The following is a 27014-nucleotide window of genomic DNA, read 5'->3' as shown; positions in this document are numbered from 1 at the left end:
GAATGGACTGCATAACCTCAAATCTTCATAGTTAGTTGTCAAGAAAATTTTCACTGTATGTACACCCTGTGTGTATAACTGCGTGCTGTTTTGGCAGTCATCCCTTTTTCCTAACAGATCTGGGGGAGGAAAGGGAGTCTTCTAGTGTGTCTGTTATTTATAGGGCTGAACTTCTGGTTCTTTGTGGAGCACCATGCCAAAAAAGCTTTTTGTCTCTAAACCCAGCAGAGGCTGGTAACAGGAGAGAGAAATCTGTGGGGAGGGAGCAAGATTTCCTGTTAGTTTTTCCCATGAAGAGTAATGTTTTATCATCAGTAATGATCTATGATTACAAGCAGTGACTGTATCCTGTTGGTCTTGCAAATTAGAAAAATAAAAGCATAAATTTAAGTGTTTGTTCTCTTGCTAAACCACCTGCAATGCATCGCAGAATTGCAATTGCAGTACAAGTAAGTAACAGCAGAGCTCAACACTGAGTATTCTTAAGAGAGTGAATTGGGTAAGCTTTGGGGGCAGATGTTTACTCTCATGGTTTTCCATCCCCCCTGTGCTAATTACTTACACAGCTAAAGATGCAAAGAAGTGTGTGATGCAAAGTCATCAACCAGAGTTGATGAATATTTGTGCAGAAACAGAAAGTACCTCTAACAAGTACTTCCTGTGAGAGAAAAAAAAAAAAGCATTAAAGTTATTACTGAATGTAGTTATTTCAGGTAGCTGAAATTAAGAAGTCTTTTATTCTCTAACTCTTGCACAGATAGAAAGTGAAGTTCTCCATAGACTGACATGATTACAGAGGTGGTGATCCTTGGCTGACCATGCTGTCAAAGACTCATTTGTTTATTGCAGCTTTGTAACATTTCAAGGACCATAAGTGTTTGGCTTATGGTTCCTTTCATGGATAGTTTTTGTCAACTGATCCTGAAAAAAAATGGATGAAGTGGGTTTGCACCTGGTTTTTACTCTTCTAACCTTGAGTCCGGAATATGAAGATGACAGAGTCCACAAGCTGCCCTTCCTGCTATCTGTCAGTGACAGACCACTGACAGATGTGACTGTATGGCAGCTGTAAAGCAACAGTGAAAAGAGGTTACGTCATTTACAATTTTGGAAGTACTGACAGAGAAATTAAAACAGTAGAAAAAGTGGAACTTAGGGACAAAATATAGACAAAAGTGAACAAAAAGCAAGTCACAAATATAAGAAATTTAAAATACATAAATGATTTTGCTGTGAATTTTTATTGGTTGGAATGAAATCAGCTTGTACAAGAGTATTTCATAGATATGGTAAGACCAAGAATCCAGTGTGAACAGGGCATACAAACAACACTGAGAAAGTTTCAAGAATAGTTTTTTGTGCATGGCTAAACTTACATAGTTACAGTGCAGGGGAATATAGCTTAAATATATTTCCACTAAGGGGACAGCTGTCTTTATGCTTTCTCCAAGTTGATCTCATTTGTAATTTGACAGCTGCCTTCAGGCTTTTAGGCTTTTTCTTGGAAAACGTAAAGAATACAAAACATTTCTAAATACCTTAGATTTTTTTAATGCTATGTCAAAAAGTTTAAGCTGCAAAGCATTTTTTAAGCCTAGTGTTTACTGCTAATTCTTGTATCATCTCAATTTTACCGGTTTTAAGGAAGTAAAAGTTTCCTTTTCCTGAAAGTAGCATGGTCTAGCATGTTGTAATGTTAACTGAGTTTTTGTGTCTTATAAATATCTGTTATAAATATCTGTAAATATCTGTTTCTTGTGGTAGTTCAGACCTAGCTTTAGGAATATACAAGATCCTAATATATATATAACCTCATATAGACAGAGGATCTTAACCTCAGGTTTGAATTCTACTAGGGCTTGAAGGTTTCTCAAATAAAGAGACTGTGATCTTACTACATTAGCCTTCTCTAAGGAAAGATTTGCTACAATCCAGAAATTCGTACTGTCTTTTCTGGAAACATACCTAGTAACATTTCCTTTTATTGTAAATTTTAAGAGATGCTCTTGCCCTAGATTCCCCATACTTCTGGCTTTTTACCTGAATAGGGGAAAAAAAATAAATAGATGAACTGCTGAAAGCTGAGCCTCTACATAAGTCAAGGGTGGGGCCAGAGAAATGCAAACACCGTGTGTTGAAATAAAAGGTCCTAAGAAGATGATCACAGCTGCCAAAACCACTTTAACACAAAACATTGTCTGACAGAAGGAAGACACCTCAACCCATTTAAGAAAATAAAGAAAAATACATCTGAAGCACATTGTAGCATTCTTCTCTTTGGAACAAAGTGTCTTCTGGTATGAGTGAGTATTAATTTGTAGGGACGAGCATGGCTCATGCCTAAAGTTAATAAGGGAAGGTCATATTTTATTGCTCAGACCATGTGTAATATATACTACAGATATTCTTTTATTTTAGCTGTTGTGTGTTTACACAGAATTGTCATACTTTTTGAAAGACAATTTTTTCAGGTAAGTTTAAATAAGTTTAGTATGAATGAACTACGTCAGTACCGTATGATCAAGGACATCCTGGGACAAATTCTTTCCTGGACACTGGCTGGCAGTTAGTGCTAATTACAGAATTGAAAACTGTGTGGAGTGGATAGGAGCCTTGAGTTGACAAAATTAACTGTAAAACATATACTGAGTAAAGTAGGGGCCTCTCATTGTACCATTGTGGTGGGTTTGACCTTGACTTGCTGCCACATGCCTACCCAGCTCTCTTGCTTTGCTTCCTTCATGGAACAGGGTGAGAAAATTAGAGGGAAAAGCTTATGGGTTGGAATAAAGACAAGGACATAGCAATTACCATCATGGTCAAAACAGACTCAACTTGGGAAAGATTAATTTACTGCAATTAAAAATAGAGTGGAATAGTGAGAAAAAAAACAGACAAAAACTATAACCACCTTCCCCTTAGCTCCTCTGGTTTCTTCTCAGGCCCAACTTCACCCCTTCTTTTCTGACTTCTCCTACTTCTTTTTCCCTGAGTGGTGCAGGGGCATGAGGCAAGAGCATTGTGATCAGTCTGCAACTGCTCCTCTCTGCCACTCCTTCATCCTGATGCTGTTCCTTTCCGTGTCCCTGTAAGGGATATAGTCCTTCACAAACTGCTGCACTGTGGGTCGTTTCCACAGGGTTCTGTCCTTCAGGACAGACTGCTCCAGCATGGCTTCCTGCCCTGGGCAGCTGCTCCTGCCAGGAGCTTGCATGGCCTATCCACTGCCTGCAGCTTCCTTCAAAACGCATCCACCTGCTCCAGAATGGGATCTTCCATTGGCTGCGTGTGGATATCTGTTCAACAGTAGTCATCCATGGGGTGCAGCAGGACAACCTGCTCTACTGTGTTCTTCTCCAGAGGGCTGCAGGGAATCTCTGCTCCAGCATCTGGAGCACCTCCTCCCCTTCTTTCTCCACTGGCATTGGTGTCTGCAGGACTATTTCTTCCATTTTTCTCACTCTTCTCTCTCACAGCTGCTATACAGTGGTTGTTACACTTTTTAAAATACATTATCACAGAGGTGCCACCAGTATCACTGACAGACTCAGCTTTGGCCAGCAGTGGGTCCATCTTGGAGCTGTCTGGAACCAGCTGTGTCCTGTACAAGGCCTCCCCCTGCAGCCACCACCTCACCCCACTGACTTTGCCAAGTAAACCGAATCAAACCACTTATGTTATTTTTTGTTACTCTGATCCAGCTAAAAAGTGTGACTTGCTGATTGCACTGAAAATGTGAGAAGCAAGCCTGGCGTTAACATTTCTGCTGGAGGAATGAATGTCCCCTCCTGCTGGCTGCTTTGGCAAAAGTGGTGAAAAATCAGCCTGGTGTAGCCTGGCAAAGCTAGTACTTTGACCATAAGGAGAATCAGTTGAAGTCCTCCCAAGATACTAAAAAAAGACACAAACTTGAAGCTTTCTAACTATTTCAAATTTTATTTATGAAAAGTATCAATTGTCTTAGAAATTCCCCTTTCCCAAAGTAATAATAAATCAATACCAATATTATGTATACAAATGTAAATAAATACATATATACATACATACATACATGGAGACGTATGTCTATGTATACACCAGGAATTCTGAACTAATGTTTGAGTCAGTTTCATTTGTCATCTACACTTCTGAGACATTTCATGAATTTCGGAGCCTCATCTCATAATTGCTTAAAAGGTGATCAAACTGCTGAAAGGACTGCAGACTGTGTATCTGCAATGCTCTGCTCAAGCCCTTCCTATGATTGTCTGTTAACTGTTTCATAACTCAGCTTTCCCAGTAAAGTTTGTTTCATTTCTCCTTCTCTTTGTTGAAGGTGGTCTGTTATTACAGCTGCTGGTGGGTTGATCCTGGCTGGATGCCAGGTGCCCACCAGAGCTGCTCCATCAGTCCCCTTCCTCAGCTGGACAGGGGAGAGAAAAAAAATATAACAAAAAGCTTGTGGGTCAAGGTAAGGGCAGGGGGATGTCACTCAGCAATTACTGTCACGGGCAAAACAGACCCAACTTGGGGAAACAAGTTTATTACCAATATTAAGTTCAGGAAAAATAAAACTAAATCATAAAAACACCTTTAGTCCCACCTCTCCCTTCTTCCCAGGATCAGCTTCAATCCTGATTTTCTCTACCTCCTCTCCACAAGTGCCACATGGGGATGGGTAATGTGGGCTGTGTTCAGTTCATCATGTGTTGTTTCTGCCATTCCTTCCTTCTCAAGGGGAGGACTCCTCACACTCTTCTCTGCTCCAGTGGGGGTCCCTGCCATGGTCCCTGCCATGAACTTCTCCAATTTGGGTCCTTCCCACAGTCAGCAGTCCTTCACAAACTGCTCCAGTATGCGTCCCTTCCACAGGATGTAGTCCTTCAGGAAAAGACTGCTCCAGCATGGGTCACTGTGGAGTCACAAGTTCTGCCAGCAAACCTGCTCCAGAGTGGGCGCCTTTCCATGGGGCCACAGCCTTCTTCAGGCATCCACCTGCTCTGACAGTCCTCCATAGACTGCACCACAGCCCTCCATGGGCTACAAGGGCACAGCTGCCTCACCATGGTCTGTACCAGGGCTGCAGGGGAACCTCCGCTCCGGTGCCTGGAGCACCTTCTCTCCCTCCTTCTCCACTGACCTTGGTGTCTGCAGGGCTGTTTCTCTCACATACTCTTACTCCTCTCTCTGACTGCAATTGCTCCTGCACAGCAAGTTTTCCTCTTCTCAAATATGCTATCCTAGAGGCACTATCTCTGTCAATGATGGACTCAGCCTTGGCCAGCAATGGGTCCATCTTGGAGCTGCTGGCACTGACTCTGTCAGACATGGGGGAAGGTTCTAGCAGTTTCTCACAAAAAACACTCCTGCAGCCGCCCTGCTACCAAAACCTTGCCATGCAAAGTCAATACAAGCTGTGAGAACAATTTCACAATAAACTGGTTTATATTCTCTTGTGCTCATGTTTTGCTAGTTAAACATCTATTTTCTTTCCACTATGAACAGTAAACTCATGTGATCCTATATCACATGAGCAGCACCTTTAAGTTATAATATTTTTACAATGACAGTATTTTGTTGCTAGTTTTTATACAACTGCTAGTCTGGTGCTAAGCTTCCTATATGCATTTTGCTGACATCGCAGACTTCAGGGTTGTTAGTATAGCATATATAGCTAATACAATTTCATGTTATACTGTCCAGTGTTGCTACTTGTAGACAGGATTAAAAACGAATTCTGTATCAACACTTTTTTTGGGGCATATGCAAACATTAATGCCAGCTTAGGACCATGAATATAAAGTGCCTTTGGATGTTATTTATATGTACAGCATTAACCTCTTGCCTTACTTTGTTCTTTCTTTATCATCAGGCTCTCAACACCTACTTATAATTTCCTCATATTGCTTTCTTCATGACATTTTGTCTAATTTCTTTGAAATAGACAGTACTTTTATTATTTCTGGATTTTCTTTCAGTTAGACTTTCCCTGTATCTTATCTGTTATTGTGGGTTCCTGTTTTATAGCAGGGTTGCTCTGCTGGCATAAGCTGAAAATTTTTCAAAAGGATTTCAATTTTAAGGATTTTTTTTTTAAACAAAATTTGCTCTGCTGGCAACAGAATGTCTGTCTCTGTCCCTCTGGGCAGTCAGTCTCCATACACATACACACCATATATGTGATTCCTGAGAAACTGCACAATAGTATGAAATGTGAACACATGAATTTTCCAGTACTTCTGTAGGAGTTCTTTTCTACTATGGAAATGGAGCAATTTTATCAAAAAGATGGATATTGCTGGGTTATGTATTCTACTATACCTTATACAGTCTTTCCCAGTGCCCTTTCCAAACTCGTCCTGTTGATTTTGCAGACTTAAGTTTCCAAATCTGTCTTGTTTCTTTATGCTTCCAAGATTTAGTGGTTTGGTCACATAGTCCATTATTTTTCTGCCCTGGAGGGTACATGTGGGGTCCTAATTACAGACTAGTCAATTTACATTCTGCAATTCACCACACCTTCCCCCCCCCTAAAGTTTAAATCTGGGTTTTATGTAAACATTTCATTCAGGTTTGAGTGTCTCATGTCTGTCACAGATAGATGCTGAACAAGAGTTTCCCTAAGATTTTAAGACTGCCTATAAAATTGAGGTCTCTTGGGAGAATTTCTTAAGTTTCTTCTTCATACATGATACCTTTAAACAGTTTCATACTTTCTAGGTCAAGAATACTTAGTATATTTCCTTAGTACAGTCTGATAAACATGTAGTTTCACTTACATATCAATTAATAAAGTAATCTCAAATATGCAGGATAAACCAAGTTTCTTCTTTTCATGGTTTTATCCCAGCTGGGAATCAGCTCCCATCCAGCTGCTTGCTTACTTCCTCACAGCAAGATGGGTGAGAGGATCAGAAGGGTAAAAGTGAAAAAACTTGTGGGTTGAGATAAGGACAGTTTAATAGGTAAAGCAAAAACTGTGCACACAAGCAAAACAAAACCAGGAATTCATTCCCTCCTTCCCATGGGCAGGCATCACTCCAAACATTCATTCTCTTTTCCTTGTTTCTAGGCTAGGCATGATGCCATATGATCTGGGATATCCCTTGGGTCAATTGCATTCATCTGTCTCAGCTGTGTCCCCTTCCAACCCGTAGAATCATAGAATCAGCCAGCTTGGAAGGGACCTCTGAGATCAAGTCCAACCCTTGATCCAACACTGCTGTGGTTACTAGACCATGGCACTAAGTGCCGCATCCAGTCTCATCTTAAAAACCTCCAGGGACAGAGAATCTACCACCTCCCTGGGCAGCCCATTCTAATGCCTGATTACCCTCTCTGTAAAGAATTTCTTCCTAATATCTAACCTAAACCTCCCCTGACAGAGCTTAAGACCATGCCCTCTTGTCCTACTGCTAGTTGCCTGGGAGAAGAGACCAACCCCCACCTGGCTACAACCTCCCTTCAGGTAGTTGTAGGGAGTGATGAGGTCTCCCCTGAGCCTCCTCTTTTTCAGGCTGAACAGCCTCAGCTCCCTCAGCCTCTCCTCATAGGACTTGTGCTCCAGTCCCTTCACCAGCCTTGTTGCTCTTCTCTGGACCTGCTCCAGGACCTCAATATCCTTCCTGAACTGAGGGGCCCAGAACTGGACACAGTACTCCAGGGGTGGCCTCACCAGCGCTGAGTACAGGGGAAGAATCACTTCCTTGGATCTGCTGGTCACACTGTTCCTGATCCAGGCCAGGATGCCATTGGCCTTCTTGGCCACCTGGGCACACTGCTGGCTCATGTTCAGCTTCCTGTCAACCCAGACTCCCAGGTCCCTCTTTGCCTGGCTGCTCTCCAGCCACTCTGTGCCCAGCCTGTAGCGCTGCAGGGGGCTGTTGTGGCCAAAGTGCAGCACTTGGCCTTGTTGAACCTCATCCCATGGAATCAGCCCAACTCTCCAGCCTGTCCAGGTCCCTCTGCAGAGCCCTCCTGCCTTCCAGCTGATCGACACTCCCCCCCAGCTTAGTGTCAGCTGCAAATTTGCTGATGGTAGACTCAATCCCCTCATCTAAACGATCATTGTGCATCCCTAGCCCAATCACTCGTGTGGTGAGGAGCAGAAAAGGTCTTGACACTGTGTAAGTGCTGCTCAGCAGTAATGAAAACATCCCTGACTTATCAACACTGTCTCCAGCACAAATCCAAAGCACAGCCCCATACAAGCCAATATGAAAAAGAAAAAGCACATTTCTCATCTTTTTTTTTTCCCAGCAGCTCCATTATACCTTCCTGAGGGACAGAATTTCTGCTGGATCTCTTTGATTTTTTTTCCATTGGTCCTTCTATTTCTAAGCCTTGTCTTATCATGTAGTGTTCATAGGTGGTGGTGTTTTATGGCAGATTTTAAAAAATGAAACAATCAAAAAAGCAGGAAGTATTTTTCTCTTGATGATGAGTTACAGGTAAGAAGCTTGTGAGAAAGAAAGGGTTTAATTTCTTGTTATCAGTACTAAGTCCACAATAGTCCTCAAAAGAATGAGAGAATGGAACTGTTGAAAAATAGCACACCATTTTCCTTGTAAGAAGTTCAGAGGGATCTTTTGCTGCTGGCAACCTACTGAAACTGCAAAACAACTCTATATAAAAAGGGGTTTATTTATGTAAAATGAACAAACACACAAAGAAACAAACAAACCTGACTTGCAAGCAAAATTCAGAATTTTGCACTATAATGTAAAAATGTTTAGTATGGAAAAATATTATAACCAAATATTCTTTGTTTGCTGGCACATACTTAAAAATCATCTCTGTAGCTCAGCTAGGAAGTCAGATTGTTGCCACCCCGAAGAAAACCATTTTTCCTTCAAGATCTACAGATGAGGATTTGAACTGCATCCTTGAAGAGACTGCTGTCCAGTACAAAAGCCTTGTGACTCAAATATCTTCATTTAATCAATTTATTTGACATTCTATTTACTCCTAAAGTTTTTTAATCTGTTGATTGGCTGCTAGCTGTATCTTAGCATGGTGTTCACCAGAAGGGTTTAAAACAGCCTGGAAATCAATGAACTTTTGATTTACCATCAAAGAAACCATCCTATACTCTGAGACAGCACGTTCTTCCCCATGTTGTCTAAAGTAAGGAAAATGAAGATTATAAGCAAGTGCTATGCTAAAAATCTCTATTCAAGCAGACACCAGCAAGCTGTAGTGATATAAATGGATACAGTAGAGAAAATCATTGAAGCAAATCACCATTCTCTCAATAATCTGATGTAAAAAAGCTGTTGTGTAAGAAGACCTGTAGTCTGTTATTTTCTAGTGCTAAGTCAGAAAAGGATGGCAAATAAACAGAGGTTATCTCAATCTGAAAAGTTGTACTTAAGTAAATATGAAGTTTTTCTAATATTGTAACTTGAAAATGTGCCTTTGCAAAAATGTGTTTCTAATATAAACTGAGAAGAAAGAGGATTTGATGTACAGATTTTCTGGTATCTATGGTTTCTGAATTAAATAGCTAGGGCAATTATTTCTTCTGTTAAGTGTTTTTAGGTTTACTGATTAAATATTCTGCATAGATGTAGAGATTGCATTGCTGCCGTCATTGACATGACTGTCCAAATCTTTTGCAGCCTTTGCTTCTTGCAGCTACCTTCTGACTAATACTTCAAGATATGTTCAAGAAAATTTATGGTCTGGGCCCAAAACATATTCACTTAAAGCTTAGAGTGAAGTCCAGAGTTGACAATTATGCTTCTCTGTCATAGTGCTGCAGCCTTCTGTATGAAGAAGAGTAATGTATTGCTAGACTATTCTGGGAAACTACTCTGGTGTTCTCACAAAAAGAAAGAAACTCTCTCCTATGTTAGAAGTCAAAAAGATAAAAAAAAATAGTCATTCTCACCACAGCAAAATATTGCACATTCTAATTGTGAAGGGGCATAAAGTGAAGTAGCAGATGTTAATCACATTGGTTATTGCTGAACATACTCAGGATTTGCTAATAAAGCAAGTACACATTAAAGGACCTTTTCTGTATCAGACATGATTCTTCAGAAATTGGTTCAGGACCAAGAGTTGATTGAATAAAAATCACTAGATATAATACCAAATAATGCACAGGAAATATTTACCTTAACTTTGGGATTTCTGAATAAAAATTACTTATTTTTTTTTATGAGTTAGAACTTAATATAATCCGTATTCCTGGCAAACATATATATGGACAACTTGACAAATCAGAGGACTGGGCAATCACCAACCATATGAATTTTAACAAGGGCAAGTGCCAGATTCTGCACCTGGAATGGAGCAACCCTGGATGGGTGGACACACTGGAGAATGAGAGCCTGCAGACTAGCCCCACAGAAAGGGACCTGGTCCTGGCTGATGGCAAGGAATATGAGTCAGCAGTACCCTGGCAGCCAGGAGAGCCAACCGTGTCCTGGGGGGCATCACCAGCTGGTCAAGGGAGGGGATTGTCCCGCTCTGCTCTGCACTGGAGTGGCCTCACCTTGAACATTGTGTGCCGTTTTGGGCACCACAATGTAGGAAAGATATTAAGCTTCTAGAGAGCATCCGCAGGAGGGCAATGAAGATGGTGAAGGGCCTTGAGAAGAAGCTGTATGAGGAGCAGCTGAGGTCACTTGGTGTGTTCAGCCTAGAGAAGAGGAGACTGAGGGGAAACCTCATAGCAGTCTATGGCCTCCTCACAAGGTAAAGCAGAGGGGCAGGCACTGATCTCTTCTCTGTGGTGAACAGTGATAGAACCACAGAAAACAGAATGAGTCTGTGTCAGGGGAGGTTTAGGTTAGATATTATGAAAAAGGTTCTTTGCCCGATGTGGTGGTTGCATACTGGAACATGCTCGCCAGGGAAATGGTCACAGCACCAAGCTTGATGGAGTTTCCTTGTTTGTTCCTTTGTTTCTAAATTTGACATTTTGGAGGATTATGAGTTGTCTACTGAGGAGTGATGTGGAGAGTGAGCTGCCAGGAACAGGGCAGTGTGGTGAACCGGAAGGCTAGAAAAAGCATAACTCTATTTGCTAATGTTATGTTATTTCACAGCCTCTTCTCAAAGATTTTTCTAAATATATCAAACAGCTAGGTCATTTGGTATTAGGTTAGCAAGTTTCCTGACAACATGAAGCTTGTGGTGTGGTCACCACACTGGAGGGAAGGGATGCCATCCAGAGGGACTTAAAGAGGCTTGAGAGGTGGGCCTGCACAAACCTCATGAAGTTCAACTAGGCCAAGTCCAAGGTGCTGCACCTGGATCAGGGCAATCCCAAGCACAAATACAGGCTGGGAGGAGAATGGAATGAGAGCAGCCTTGAGGAGGACTTGGGTGTGTTTGCTCATGAGAAATTCCAACTCTATCCTGGACTACATCAAAAGCAGTGAGGTCAGCAGATTGAGGGAGGTGATTCTGCCCCTCTACTCTGCCGTTATGAGACCCCACCTGGAGTGCTGTGTCCGGCTCTGGGGTCCCCAACATAAAGACATGGCCTTGTTGGAGCAAATCCAGGGGAGAGCCACTAAGATGATCAAAGGGCTGCAGCACCTTTCCTATGAATAAGAAGCTGAGAGAGTTGGTGTTGATCAGACTGGATCAGTCAGGCTCTGCAGAGACCTTATAGCAACCTTCCAGTTCCTAAAGGGGGCTTATAAAAAAGGGGGAGGGTGACTTCTAACATGGATATGTAGTGACAGGACAGGGCGTAAAGGCTTTAAATTGTTAATATATATTCAAACTAAGAAAGAAATTCTTTACTGTGAGGCTGGTGAGGTGCTGGAACAGGTAGCCCAGAGAGGTTGTGGGTGCTCCATCTGTGGAAGTGTTCAATGCCAGGTTGGATGGGGCTCTGAGTAACCTGGTCTAGTGGAAGGTGTCTCTGCCCGTAATGGGGGTGTTGGAACTAGAGGATCTTTAAGATCCCTTTCAACCCAAATTATTATATGATTCTATGTTCTTCCAAAAGGCAACAGGTTTAGAAACCTATATTCTGTTTTACAGGCCTACTATAGGCTGTAAAAATTTATTAAATATTTGGCATAAAAACCAATATGCAGTTCAAAACAGATGTTTGTACAGATTCTCTTCCATGGCTTGATTTCTCCTTAAAAGAAGAAAATCTTTGTTTACTTAGGGTTTTTTATACTCTTTATATCAGACAAAACAGTTTGAATGCTTTTGTGTCACCTTCTTATCTCTAGAGACAGTTAGTTACAGTTGAATTCACTAGTCTGATGTAAGAAAATATCAATCTGAAAACTAAAAAGACTGTTTCTTCTCTTCTGTCAAAGAAGGAAGTGGAAGATCACTCAAACCACCCCAGAATATGATGCTCTTTTTCACTCACAATATTTTGCAATATCTCAAAATATTTATTCCACATTAGTACATTCTGGTTGCAAAGTACAAGTGCAAGTACAGGGCTGACAACAGTCATGAATCTCTGGTTTATTTTTTTAGCCAACGAAGGGATATATGATTCTTTTTATTAAACCTGTCTGATACTACAGTGATGATGGGTTTGAAAAATGCTGAGTTTGGGAGATGGTTAGTTCTGTAAGGTAAAGCAGGCTCTACTGAATCTTCTGCTCAACCTGTTTAGTAGCATAAATTATGGGTTCCCACTGCTATTTCTTTGCCAAGGTAAATAGTGTGGGGCAAAATGCGCAATCCAAGTGCAGGAGGTAGGGATATTAATAATGTAGAAAAACTGGTTAGAACATCTCCGCATGAACCCAGCAGGGAGTCAGATGAGCTATTTTGAACCTCTGCAGCTCAGGATACCCCTCAAAAAGTAAGTGGAATAGGAGATGCCCTAAAACAGTCCTGAGGTTTGGGGTTTTGTTTAGTTTTATTTGGTTTGGTTTGGGGCTTTTTTAATTGGGGTTTTTTTGGGAGGGTAGGGGGGAGGAGTGATTTTCAATTATAATTCCCAATGAGAAAAACAAGTTTTTCATTTCTGATGGGTGCAGCTTAACTGGGAGAATTGAAGAAGTAGCACACATTGCTTCCACAATGTAATTAATTTAGCAACAAACATACCAGCTGCATTATTCAGAGCAAGTCTTGTATTGCTTCTGGGATTCTTCTTTGTACATGCGTTTTGTATTCATAGCTTTAGTTTGACTAAGCAAATGGTTAGGGCAGCACCCAGCCATGCTTACTGGCAAGGGCAAGTGACTGCAGTCTGTCCATAGTGAGGCAATTTTTGGGAAGCTGACGTAGAGCAACCATTCTACTCACAGCACTGATGCGTCTGGCACAGGCTGCTTGCAGGATTACCAGGATGTGTGCACAGCATATGGAATGCAGCCTGAAAATCAACTGTGGAAATTATGGCTAACACTTACCCTCATTGTTGTGCAAATATTTCCTCTGTTCAGAAAACACACGGTTGTGGTCAAATAGCATGTATGGAGAAGGATCTCTTTGCAGTGGCAGACATGAGTGATGGTTAGGGCTATTTCACAGAACGACAGAATATGCTGAGTTGGAAGGGACCCACAAGGACCATCAAGTCCAACCCTTAGCCCTGCACAGGACAATCACGAAGAGTCACAGCATGTGCCCAAGAGTATCATCCAAATGCTCCTTGAACTCTGTCAGGCTTGGTGCTGTGATCATTTCCCTGGGGAGTCTGTTCCAGTGCCCAACTACCCTCTGGGTGAAGAACGGTTTTTCTAATATCCAACCTAAACCTCTCCTGACACAGCTTCAGGCCATTCCCTTGTGTCCTGTCACTGGTCACCACAGAGAAGAGATCAGTGCCTGCCTCTCCTCTTCCCCACACAAGGAAGTTGTGAGTGCAATGAGATCTCCGCTCAGTCTCCTCCTCTCCAGGCTGAACACACCAAGTGACCTCAGCAGCTCATACGGCTTCCCCTTAAGACCCTTCACCATCTTTATTGCCCTCCTTTGGACACTCTCTAAGAGCTTAATATCTTTCTTATATCGGGGTGACCAAAACTGCACACAATGTTCAAGGTGAGGCCTCACCTGTGCAGAGCAGAGCGGGACAATCACCTCCTATTTCTTCAGTAGGCAACAGAAAGAAGATCACTAAATGTAAGAGTGGTTGCCTTATATAGATGGCAGTGCTGTCACAAACGCAGGCATGCTTCGGAACCAGCATCATATATTGGTGACAGCAGGAGTATTATAAACTACAGGTTCCTTTTAGCAATGAGATATTTTCACCAGAATCTTTCTTATTTGCTCAGTCATTGCTTACTGTGTGATCAAGGCTGGAAAAGCAAGCTCAAGGAAGGAAAAAGAAAATTATCTTAAAAACTGGTAATCAACATTACAGCTATTTTCTTCATTGCCTCTTCTCTGCAGTGTCAGTCACTAGGACAATAACTTTCATCTTCTACTCTTTCTGATGTTACTGTATGTGTAAAAAAGCTTTGTCCTATGTAGGTTGAACACTAATAAAACCTTTTCAGCTTTCTGCAAAGAGAATAAGGTGAGGGCCTATCCAGGTTATTTCTGGACATAAAAAAGCAAATTTATTGCCCCCACTGGGGCAATACATCTTTGTGGTTTTGAGAGGGTACTGTTATTCACAGTATTTCCATGAATTAATTCAGTGGTCACTGGTTCAATTTTTTATTCTTCCTGTCATCTTGCAGTAAAGACAACTGTTTTGACAAACTGGTTTACTTTCTCTTGTAAAGTCTTCCCAAACTCGTGAAGTTTCATAAACATCAAATATCTGCTCCTTTTATCTCTGTACTCATTCCCATTTAAGCTTATGCACATTTAAGAGGCTCTTCCTTTTGACAGATTTCTTACCTTTTCTGTAAGCCTTTAGCATTTCTGCCTTCTGTTCTTCCCAATGAAGAGCAGAAATTAAGAGCCCAGTAGTATTAAGTTCTAGGTCAGAAAATATTTCGGTATATAATTTTTGTTTGCTTTCCAACTTACCAGAAACAGAAACTATACATACTCACCAAAATCTGAAATGAAGTTATTTCTGATATTTCTTCAATTTAATGAGCTGAAAACACTTATTTCTGCAGGAATACTGTTCAGAAATAGCTTGACAGGAACCTCCAAGTTGTCTAACATCTTTCTACCTGCAAGGCATTGCACACGTCATGACAATACAGTAAACATCTCCTAATGTACGTCACTGAGATCCCTAGTCTTGTTCTTCTACATTTCATTGTGGGATTCCGGGTAACAATCTGTGTTGATTGTTGAGAAATTCAAGGTATTTTGGAACAGAGACTCTCAAACATATGAGAATCTCATTTAGTTATCTTCAAGGTAATAAATTCCCTGAGATGCCTTGCCCTGTATTACTTTTCTTGTGCTACCAAAGCCTCCGTTGGTAGGATTCTCCTGAGGATTGTGCCAAACCATTAATCGGGCTATGTTGTATCTTTCCTTTTGTAGCAACTTAGAATTTAAGTCAAAGGTTTTAATTGCTTTTATAATATGGGATTGACTGGTTACAAACATTTTGATCTGGGCCAGCTGTGGCTGGAAAAAAAATATGTGTGATACACACCTGACATTCAAAGGACCATTATGATCATTATGATCCAACTTAATTAGAGCTAGTTAGGTCACAGTTATTTAATCTAAGACATCTATTAAACTATTTTTGGAAAATGGAAAATTAGGGGGGCATTTAAAATGCATTTAAAGACTTGTTGTTAAAAAAAAAAAAAGCAAAGCTTGGGTTCTTCAGCAGGATTAAAATTTTGAGAATTTTGAGCACTAAACATGAAGCAGGTCCACATGGCACAATACAATGGCTATGCAGAGAAAAGGGGAAGCTAGTTGAAAGCAATGCTACGCATTTTTAAGAAGCTAGTTGAGGGTTTGGTGTGGAGAAAAGGCAGTAGAGAGAGAAATAGTGATTCAAAGGCTGAAGGAATTTTTGAACACATGGATATAAACTTTCAAAAGCATGAAGCTTTATACCTTTATGTTATATTTCTGCAATATCTGAATTGAACCAGTAGTAATCAAACCAGTTTTGTCTCTCATACATAGTTTAGCACCATTCAAATGGTAGTTGCTAGAATGATTGGTCATTACTAGAAGATGTTCAGTAGATAATATCACCTACGCCTTATTATGCAGATATTAATCATACCTGTTGCTTCACTGTAATCTAATGCAGTCTTGGTAGCCATTACATTAAAGTTCAGGTATTTCTCCTTGGAGAAATACCTAGGTCTATTTAACTAGAACAAAACTTCAGACTGTTTAATAAAGAAAAAAAAAATAAAAGGAAAAAAAGAAAAAATTAACTTCTCTGGTTTCCTATTCCAGACCAAAATACAGAAAAAATACTTTCAAAGCAGGTATTTGTTGTCATTTGTCTAACAAGTGACTTACATGACTGTTTAGTACATATCTTTATTTCATCACCTGGTTTCAGCACACTAATATTAAGGATTGCCAGAGTGTCCTTGAATCGAACTCCTGAATCAATGAGAGTTTTGTCACTCTGGGAATGGAAACTTCCAAGGAGCTGGATAAAATGCTGCTAGTTTTACTACATGGCATTTTTTTCTCTGAGTCAGCTCCTGAATATTTCACTGAGCCTAGTGTAACCAGAATTTCCAGTCTGGCTAGAATATCCCAGTATCCAACAGATATGGTTTTGCTATTTTTCCATATCACATGGAGGAAACAGGATATTCCTGCTCTCACCTTAAGCCCTGCATAAAAATGCAGGCTTTTGCAGCACGCGAGCAGGAGACGGGACTCTGGCACAGGGCTGTAATGCGATACAAGTCTTACGTTTTACTGCAAACCAACAGGAACAGAGTATGTTCTGCAGTGCAATAAATATTGGTATGATGAGTCCGCAAAGCTTATATTCAATCAGGTACCCTGACATGGGCCCTACACATAACACATGCTCTGTTTTCTTTATTCTGGTTTCTATGGCGGTATATACATCCTAGAAAAAAAATATAAATGCCTTCCACTAACAACAATAACTGTAGGTACAGTAGTATAAGCAGGGAACAGAAGTTCCTCCCTAGCTGCCTGAAATAGCACGAGTTTTCTCACTGCAAGTAGGAACTATCAAACTGTTCTTCTCTTGACTGACAATGCCAGCAGACATGCTCATCACTAAAATTTGATGACGCTTTTGGAGGAAACATATCTACTAACTCTACTAAATTTTAGCAGAATTAAGTACTCTAAATTTTAGTTAACTAAATTCTACTCGTTCAAGATCCCCCCCTCCAATATGAACTAGATATAATTAACAACAAAACAAAAACAAGGACGTAGTATCAAGGGGGGCTAATGTAGCTGGATCACAGCTACCCATCATGAAAACTGATAAAAATTAAAAATGTTTCAACTATTTGACAGAATGAGAGAGAAATCGTCGTTTAGACTTCTGTGAAATTAATTAACCATGTAGTTCTTAAACAAATAGTTCCTCGACTTAGTATTTTTCAAGGTCTTCTTGGTGACAGAGGTTGTAAACCTTTTGCCCAAACCTATAGACGTTGAAAAAGAATTCCACGCGTGCCATCTTGTGGATGTCACAAGAACATCAACATTTGTTCTGAAAAGATGGATTCGTTACAAAAAAAAAAAAAAAAAAAAAAAAGGCGTGGGGAGGAAAGAATACAAATATGTATGTCCTTAAATACGAACCTGCTGCATGATTCGTTGCTATCAGGAAGAAACAAGTTTTGGAAAATAAGGGTTTCTTCTGCTTCGGCTGAAATAAACTAGTGGCCATGGGGTCACACTGTCAACTGTTAATGGTCTGTCACTAGTTAAGCAACTAGGCAATGACTTCAAGATTTGGACTTAATATTCAAGACACTTCCATTATGAAATACCACTTAAAACATTTTTTGTAGCATTATTTTCTACATGCTCAGAGACAGCAGAACAGAATAGATCTGGTAGTACATACTCAGAATATCTTTCTTTTCCACTTTTCCTCCTTACATATATACTACCACCACTCTGTTACTCAGTAACAGCTACATATATGGTGATTCTGTAAGTCGGTCAAAGCTACTCAAAAGCTACTGAAGTAATGAATTTAAACATTTGCCTAAAAAGGATGGTGGGGAACTGAGATAAAAGAAACTGAAGAAGTTAAGTTTAAGGTACAATCACTTTTAAAATTTGGTTTTGCCTTCTTATGTAAAATAGCTTGTGACCTCAGCTTCCATGAAGTGGTAACAGTGTTTTAAAAGTATGACATATAAGTCAGTTTCTCAGAACAGGTCCCGTTTTTCAAAAGTTATTTACTTGGAATGCAATTAAATACTAGCATAAGTCATAGATGTTTACAAGCTTTTCCCCATTAAAAAATAGCTAACCAAATTAGAAGGAAGTCCTGAAATATTCTTGTCATCATGGCTAGGCTTCGCGAACGAAACCTGTATCAAACTGGTGAAATCAGCAAGTGTGTAATAGAAGGGGGAAAAGACTGCAAATTCACTTCAGGGATTCTGATGGTGTTCCTAGATACTTATGCGTTTAAACACAAATATGCTTATGTGCAGAACAGCAGTGCTGAATGAGACACTAGAACTCAAATGGCCTTATGTATCACTGATACAGACTGTCTGCTGGCAGGCTAGCTGCTCTGTAATTTACAAAGATTATAGACATTTTTCACACCTAATACTATTTTGAACTTAGAGAAACTCAAATTTATTTGAGCCAGATGAGGGCCATAGAAAAGAGGTTTAATCACCTAAATACATTAAAGAGCTTTATCAACATAAAAAGATAAAGAACAACTGGAGACAGGAATTGAAGGGAAATGCTCTGTTACCCTTCATTTTTCTTTAAGTTATATAGAGTGAACACAGGAAGAGCACTTCCTGGTGCTTTTTTGTCCAAAGGAGATCCCTGCACTACCGATGATAACGACAGAAAAGGAATGTGAGCATGATGGTAAATCAGACGTGAGTAAAAATGTTTGGAGTTTTTGGTTTTGTTTCAGTTTGACCCTTTTTTTTCTTAAACAAGCAACTACAGTGGGTTACTACCACATAACAAAAAGTTCTGCTCTCAGTTTTCACAAATGTCTGCTGTGCAGTGAAGCATTTGGCCTTTTCTAAACGAAAAGGCAAACCCAGAGTTACCAAGGGAGCGGCGATCCTTATCGCGTGGGCCCTGGGTGCGACGCGCAGCCTTTCAGATGAGAGGGTCAGGATGTGGCAGCTGGTGCAGTACAGTCACAGCTGCCACTGCTCAGTTTCCATGGCACGAAGCCGCAGGAGGGACCGGGCCCTGCTGTCCCCGGGGCGCGGAGCGTGAGAGTCCCGCGGGCAGGAGCGAAGGCCACGGCTGTTACCGTAACACGGGACCGCGCCCGCCGCCCTCCACAGCGCCGGCACTCGCGCTCCGCCCGAGACCGCCTCCGGGCGCCGGACACAGCGCACTGGGCATGCGGGGCGGACGAGCCCATTCCGGAGGGCGGGCAAGCCCCGCCGGAGAGCCGTATGGAGAGAAAGCAAGAGCGCCCCGCCCCATCCTCCCCTGTAGTTGGTAGCGCCCTGTGCGAAGGGGTAGCGGCGGAGCGGGGCGGCGGCGCAGGGCTGGCGGTGCTGGCGGCTCTGCCCTGCGCCATGAGGCACCTGCCGTACTTCTGCCGCGGGGAGGTGGTGAAGGGCTTCGGCAGAGGCTCCAAGGAGTTGGGCATCCCCACCGGTGAGCGGGGCGGGGGCGGCACCTCCCGGGAAGGGCACGGGCGGGGTGTCTGCCTAGCTCGGCTGGGCCCGGCGGGGGGTCCGCACGGAGCCCCAGGAGCGCTCCCGCCGGCGAGAACCCAGGCCGGGGGTTCTGCAGCCGGTCCCTGTCGGGCCCCGAGCGCAGCCGGACCCGCATCCGCACCGTGCTCCTGCCCGTCAGGGTGCGGGAGCGCCGTGACTAAGCTCGCCTCAGCCCAGGAGCCGCCCGGCTGCCCTGCAGTGCTGCCTTATTGTCGTGACTTGGCTTCCCGAAAACAGCCCTGCCTTGTGCCGTGTCAGCCTTTTCCTGAGCCTTTTTTTCCTCCTGCATTGCTTAGAGTCTTGCATTCTCCTTTTGTGTTATTCCCCGCCCCTCGGTCTGTTAAGCGGTTTCTCTGAGCGATCTCTGTCTAGTCATGATGGTCTGCAGCATGTAGATAAGTGATCACATGCACGGTGCTATGGCACCGTTCTGATAAATCTAAGAACATGAAAGGGAGTAGGTATTGGGAATCGCTTTAAGGAGAAAGATTCAGGGGGAATAAAACAGAGGTTAAAACCGAGTAGGTGGGCTTCGCCTACAGCGAATATATTTGCCTATTCCTTATCTTTCTCAGTTGTCTGAATGCCTTAAACAACCACTGAAGTCAGCAGTCATGTTGCACTAATTGTAACAGATGTGAAACTCTACGAGACCACTCTCGTGGTGCTGAATTTCTGACAAGATTTCACATTTTTCCCTTGATTGCTTATAAATGCTGTGTTGGTACTGTGGAACAGGGAAGGGGGGTCACTGTTTTTTAGCTTTGATAAAAATGCAGTAAATGTATATTTTAAATCAACTTCATGTCTTGCATGAAGACATTTACCCACCTAGTAAATAGAAGTAGGATATTAATTTTGAGAGAATGTTAAATTCAATCAGAGGGGAATTTCATTTTGCTATAATTTTGTAGTTTTCAAAGAAAATTATAGAATTCCACAGATGTCTCCAAAAGGCAACTCGTACAAAATTGACAAGTGGTTAAATAATAATTGCATTTATTCCTGCATATTTTATTTCATAGGTAAGTATTTTACTAACAAATAAATAGTTCTAGGATGCTATTTTACAGTGCAGAAAAAACTTAAATTTTTTAATTCATCTTTCACCATATTAAAGCTATGATAGTTATCCTAAAGGTGAAATGCATTTTGACTGGATATATGGCATGTTTATTAATTATTATTGAAGAAGAGAAAGTGAACTGTAAAATGCAGCATGTGTAAAAGATGTCATCATCATGGCCAGGCTTCGCGAATGAAGATTTGGGAAGGACTCTACCCACATTTGCTACAAGCGTGCTGGTGGCTAAAGAGGCCAATGCAAGATAGATGTAATACCTCTGGTATTGCCACAGGGGCTGAATTTTATGAAGTTGTTTTATACTTTACCAAATGGCATGTTGCATTATTCTCATGAATGCCAGTGTTACATTTATAAGTAGTACATAGGCAGAGTTTGGCTTTTCAGTATTTGAAGATCCTGTTATGTCCTTGACTTACAGATTCACTCCCATTTTACACTCTCTAAAATTTTTACAGCTAACTTTTCCGAGCAAGTGGTTGAAAGCTTTCCACCTGATATCTCTACTGGTATATACTATGGATGGGCCTGTGTTGGAAATGGAGATGTACATAAAATGGTTTTGAGCATAGGATGGAACCCTTTCTATAGGAATACTAAGAAATCAGTGGTAAGAATTTTGCTTTGTGTGAGATTTTTATTGTAACACGAGCCAGATGTTGAATTTTAATAAGATAAGCAGAATTTAATTCATGAACGAGATCTAGGAATTTGCTCTTAGAAATGCATTTGGTATCTATATCATATTTATATTCTATAAAGAATATACTCTCTCTATCCCCCAAGTATAGACATGTAGGTGATTAAAATTTATTTTGTTCTTTCTATTCCACCATTTCTTAATTACTTCTAAAATAAAAGTATAACACTACTTGAAATGATGGTTGCTCGAATTGCTGATAGCAAGTTAAGCATAAGTTGATAAATGCATTGAATTTACCGCTTATGAGAGCCCTAGCATGAGCTGCAACATACTAATAATCTATAGTTTTCTGCAGTGTATCTGCTTTTCAAATAAGAGATGTTGGAGCATCTTAATTTTCAATGATTTTTTTATTAATACTTCTCTTAAATTATGGAATCCAAACATGAGGTGATGTGGCTTTATATACAGAATAAATATTTGAAGGTGTGTAATAATAGGATGGAGAAGTTAAAATCTCGAGCTGTGATTTTCTTGCTATCAGGTGCTGGTGCTTTCCCTGAGTCTTGCAGAGCTCTGTTTTATTTATTGAAAACAATTTTGTTTGGGCGTGAATCTCCGCTATTAAGTGTTTGTCTTAGGCAAATGTATACTTTTAAAAATTTTTGCAGATAAGTTTCCTGAGCAAGTAGTTCAAAGCTTCCCATATGATAGCTCTGCTGGTATATGCTATGGGTCGACCTATTTTGAAGAGGCAGATGTGAATAAAATGTTTTTGAGTGTAAGGTGGAACTGCGTCTCAGCCTGCACTTGTTCTTGAATTTTATCATTAAATTCCAATGTGAGCTAGTTGTAAAAGCTCACCTTAAGCCAGCTGCTTCAATCAAAATCTTCATAGTTATTTGGATGCATCAACTTGATGATGAAACATTAAGCTTTGTTTGAGATTTCCTGCCTTGGAAATATTACCTCTGAGAAGTGGTGAAGCATTTCTCCTGAGTAACGTCTCTCTGGTTTGGTTATTTTTTCCCTTTTGGCTATCAGAATACTCTTTAAGTGAGTAGTTTTTTTTAAATTTCATGCAAAATGTAATTCTTCTTCATGATATAAACTAAAGCCCTAGTGTTTTAATCTTCCATTGTACATTCTAAACTAAACGTCCCTTTTATTGTTCTCTGTTGAGGAAAATTTGAATGATGGATATTAGGTCTACATGCTTACAGAGAGGGAAAGAAACTCTTAAGTTCATAATAAATGCCCACTTATTTCTCTTCCTTTAGGAAACACATATTATCCACACCTTCAAGGAAGACTTTTATGGAGAAATTCTTAGTATAGTCATAGTTGGATATATTCGACCGGAAAAAAACTTTGATTCCTTAGGTCAGTATTGGAGGTCTCCCTCGAACTAATCTCTTTTATGTCTTACTCATGCAAGTTCTGTGTCTTCCTTGTCTTTCCTTCTATTATGAGATGTTTTATCTATTAATCTTTGAAATTTCAGTAAAACGTTTTCATTATCTAAAAAACCCAAACCCATACCCCCACATCTTCCACTAGAAAACTATTTTTCAGTCACCTGTCTGTGGAGTAATTTAAAATCAAGGACTTGTTGTAGAAGCATCAGTTGAACGTGTTAATTTCTCTTTCAAATGCAGTAGTATTTCAATACTGATAGTATTTCAATACTGTTAGTATTAAAACAGAACTGCTAAAGTCTTTTGGAAAAGCAAGAGAGTAGTGCTTGTAACAAGTAAAAATGCAACTCTGTCATGTTTGAAAACCCAAAGAACTCTGCCTTTAGACCTCATAATTGTATTCTACTTCTGTGATTGTTTTTTGATATTTTGTGGTACCCCATGTTTTCACTTGATACTGTGTTCAAAATTCAGACCAACTTTTAAATACCCATATTCTTACCTTTTTCAGAGGCGCTCATTTCAGCAATTCAGGAAGACATTGAAGAAGCAAAAAGACAGCTAGATTTATCGGAACATCTTAAACTCAAAGAAGATAACTTCTTTCATCTGCCAGAAGGCAAAATAGTAAACAACCACTGAGAAAAACAATACAGTTTTTTATTTGTTTGTTTGTTTGAACTTCTTTTTCTTATTTTCTTTCCCTGTCATGGAGCCTTTACGTTTGCACTGCTTTCATAGGTGCTTTTTTGTCGTATATCTGTTAGGTAACTGAGATTGGAACCAATCATACAAGATGATTTCAGTTTTCTTTGGTTAATTCAACATTAACCCAGTCATGCAAAAGGACTAGAAGGCTGTAATAGGTCCTTACAGATAAATTCTGTATCCTAAAGTTGCCAGTTGTTCAGAAATTGGAGTATATTCAGAACATGACCAAAGTTAATTGTAAACCTAGGGTATGGATAGTTCAGTTAATGAAGAATGTCTGTTTTTAACATAGAGAATGTTATTCCAGCTTCTTTTCTGTTTTATGTCATTCTTAGATCTGGATTTTAGCTTAGGAAATTTTGCTGTTGATTGAGTCAGAAATTTCTTGTGGTTAGATATGATCAGGTAACAATAGCAAGATTAATTCTCTATAGGTCTTATTTTTTATATATTACATTGCTGTCATGGTTTAAGCTCTTGCTTTAATTGAAATTATTTATTTTAAGTTTATTTGAAATGGAGGAAATCACTGTTGCTCATTATGTTACTGGAATCTGAGCTATACTTTTTCATAGTTGCTTGTACATATGACAGCACATGACCTGTGGGGGGGTGTTTCACTTAATTTCAGGAAATGAATGTGAAAGTCAATAAACTGTAAAAGTTCAGGGGCAAAAGATGCAGAAACAATATTACAAGATTTCTGCTCATTGAACCTAAAGGGAAAATAGGTAGTGAGAGGCAAATGTGCATTTTATATGCTGCTGGTATTTGTTATGAGAAAATGGGGAAAATCTTGAGGTCTTTCTCTGCACTGTCAATAAAATGTCTGACTTCAAGGCTGGCATTATTGTAAGGCACAGAAAAATCTCATTAATGCTCTGCACGACATGCAGGTAAGAGCCAAAGTTTTGGCTGACCAAGTAGACAAGTACACAAATGAAAGCCATTGGGGATTCATTGCATAATATGTCAACACTGTAGTGGATATTCGTTATTTATTACAAGTAGTTGCAGACAGTCCTACTCTGAAATGCAGGAATACAAATGGGGATTTGACCTGATCTCGGAAGCTCCCTTCCAACCCTGGCTATTCTGTGATAGGTAAATGGAGGGAGTACTATCAGAATTGATAGTAATTTGGAAAATATTTCTCCAAGTATGTAAGGTGTGATGCCAAATCTACTCTTGTTTTTCTCTGATAAATGGAATGGAAGCAAGTAAGCTGCAGTGACTTTGTCATGACCATAGCCTTTTGACATCTGCCTGTGATGTGTCTGAAACATATTCTGAAATTCTGAATGATTCTGTGAATGTGTCTCGGCTGTGGTTTTTTGAACTACCGTGTACAGTATGGAATGCACAATTTCTGTAGTGAAATTTAATTAATTTATTCCTTGTCCTATCCTATTCTATCCTATTACGGTCCTATCCTAGTATGGTCTTAAGCTCTGCCAGGGAAAATTTAAGTTTGAAATTAGGAAGAAATTTTTTACAGAGAGAGTAATCAGACGTTGGAATGGGCTGCCCAGGGAGGTGGTGGATTCACTGTCCCTGGAGATTTTTAAGATGAAACTGGATGTGGCACTTAGTGCCATGGTCTAGTAACCACAGTAGTGTTGGATCAAGGGTTGGATTTGATATCTCGGAGGTCTTTTCCAACCCAGTTGATTCTATGATTCTATTTGAATCCTACTTTTCACTCTTGAGGTTTAAGAGAGTTTTGACAAGGTAGCTGTTTGGGTCTTTGTGGCAGGTGCTGTCAGGATGATAGTTTCACTTCATATTGTTTTAAATTTTAGCCAGTATCATGGGCTATTGCTAGGGAAGAGATCAAGAGGTCTTAAGGAAGTCAAGGACTTGTGTTTGTTCTTTAGGACTCCAGGAGAAACTTGATTTCATTTAAATAAATTGTCCACCAGTGCTGGTGATTGCAGAGTTGATAGATTCAGTACAGAACTGGGGGAGAGGGACATGGGACAACAGTTATCAGCAGTTAGATATACTTTCTTTTAAAGGATAATGGAGATGATTTAGTGGACTTCTACTATATAATTTGTTGGAAACTGTATTTCCAAAAAGTCTGTAAAAGAATTGTCTTACAAGGGTGGTGGTTGGAATTTTTTACATTTTAAAATGGAGGGATGAAGGGAGAATTATTTTTTTTGTGCAAAGAGTTTATGCATTCTTCAGATTGTATTAATGTTAAAATCATATATTTTACTACTCTGTTTAGAGAACAAAAGCCACACTAGTCAACAAAGTGTGTTGTCAAGAATAGATTGTTGTTCATTGTAGTACTATAGTTAAACACTCATAGCTGCCTTTAAAATTCTTTTTTCCAGTAATGTCATGTGTCAGTTGTGGAAACCATGGTGCCTTAAGCTGGTTGTCTGAATAATACTCTTCTGTATCTGCAAATAAATGCTACTATCAAAAATTGAATTCACCATTTGGTTATAGAACTACTGTGCTATGGATAGAGAACAGTGGCGATGGGAAAACTTGAAAGACTTGGGTTGCTCTCAAATCCTGGCTAAGATGTCGTATATGGATACACTGAACTAATAAACTGCTCTTCATGTGTTTGTCTTCAAATTCGAGAAAATGTTATTACATTCATTTGGCTAAGTATACCTGTCCATATTATTTAAGAGAAAATGTTATATATCATTGCTTAAGCTCAATGCATAATTCCTAGCACAGTATAAAATTTATGAAGGGTTATATTTTTGTATTATGTACAAATAATTGTATTTATTTTGGTTGATGTTACTACACTGTACCAATTACTAAAGGAACTGTAATTGACAAAATTATCCTTCTTGTCTTGGATTTCCTTTCCTTTGCCATTCTTTGCAATGTTAGTGGTCTGGGTTTTGTGCAAAGCTTTGTAGAGGTGACTGCCTAAAATGCTGAACTGATGGAAGAGTAATGGGATATTGTTCAGCCTTCTTATTGTTTTTGAAAACTGGCCCCACTCTGGGGACTTCAGTGCCTCGGTCTGAGCTTGCAGAAGCTAGAGCCTTAGAATTCACAGCCTGAAACCCCTGAATTGGTTTGTCTATACACTCTTTTACAGAGCTTTCTCAAAAGCTGCTTGTTCCTTTTAGGATTCAGATGGAAGGAACTGCATTCTTCTATGTTCTGCTTCAACTGTCAAACATTCATCAAAGATTTATCTGCTGCTTCTGAAGGAGAGTCAAACTTGTATCTTAAAACACATTAGGATGGCTCTGGCCACTTTTGGAAAAAAAAAATCTCATACTTCCACACTTGGCAACTGTTTATATGTAAACCTTTATATAACCTCTTTGTAGCATCGCTGAAGTTACATCAGGAAAGAGTGTAACACTTTGGGGTGGTATATGTGATAAGGATCACTTTTATTATGTCACATGTAGATTTTTCAGTGTAGGCTGGTATCTGTCAGAAAACATGCTTTT

General features: G+C 40.1%; 1 protein-coding gene and 1 long non-coding RNA gene across 2 annotated transcripts; one reads left to right on the top strand and one right to left on the bottom strand.

Annotated features, from left to right (window-relative positions):
• Positions 1-744: 744 nt before the first annotated feature.
• Positions 745-19637, bottom strand: LOC116780613. The gene is made up of 3 exons (XR_004354534.1): positions 19083-19637; positions 1377-1500; positions 745-1066 (listed from the first exon to the last, which is right to left on the bottom strand). It is a non-coding gene; the product is annotated as an uncharacterized LOC116780613 (long non-coding RNA).
• Positions 19345-26387, top strand: RFK (riboflavin kinase). Its single transcript, XM_032675816.1, has 4 exons — positions 19345-19650; positions 21255-21406; positions 22720-22822; positions 23369-26387. The coding sequence occupies exons 1-4, from the start codon at positions 19443-19445 to the stop codon at positions 23497-23499; spliced, it is 594 nt and encodes a 197-aa protein (XP_032531707.1). The 5' UTR covers positions 19345-19442; the 3' UTR covers positions 23500-26387.
• The last annotated feature ends 627 nt before the right edge of the window (positions 26388-27014 follow it).

The sequence above is a fragment of the Chiroxiphia lanceolata genome, chromosome Z (assembly GCF_009829145.1).
Source record: "Chiroxiphia lanceolata isolate bChiLan1 chromosome Z, bChiLan1.pri, whole genome shotgun sequence".
Taxonomy (NCBI): domain Eukaryota; kingdom Metazoa; phylum Chordata; class Aves; order Passeriformes; family Pipridae; genus Chiroxiphia; species Chiroxiphia lanceolata.
Note: the sequence above shows the minus strand (reverse complement) of the source record. Positions and strands in the feature narration are given on the sequence as shown.

What these genes read in the sequence shown, in the direction of transcription:
- RFK (XM_032675816.1), top strand. Translation starts at nt 19,443, where the DNA reads ATGGAGAGAAAGCAAGAGCGCCCCGCCCCATCCTCCCCTGTAGTTGGT. An exon ending in GGAGTTGGGCATCCCCACCG is followed by an intron (nt 19,651 to 21,254) that starts GTGAGCGGGGCG and finishes AAATTTTTACAG; the next exon opens with CTAACTTTTCCGAGCAAGTG. An exon ending in GGAATACTAAGAAATCAGTG is followed by an intron (nt 21,407 to 22,719) that starts GTAAGAATTTTG and finishes CTCTTCCTTTAG; the next exon opens with GAAACACATATTATCCACAC.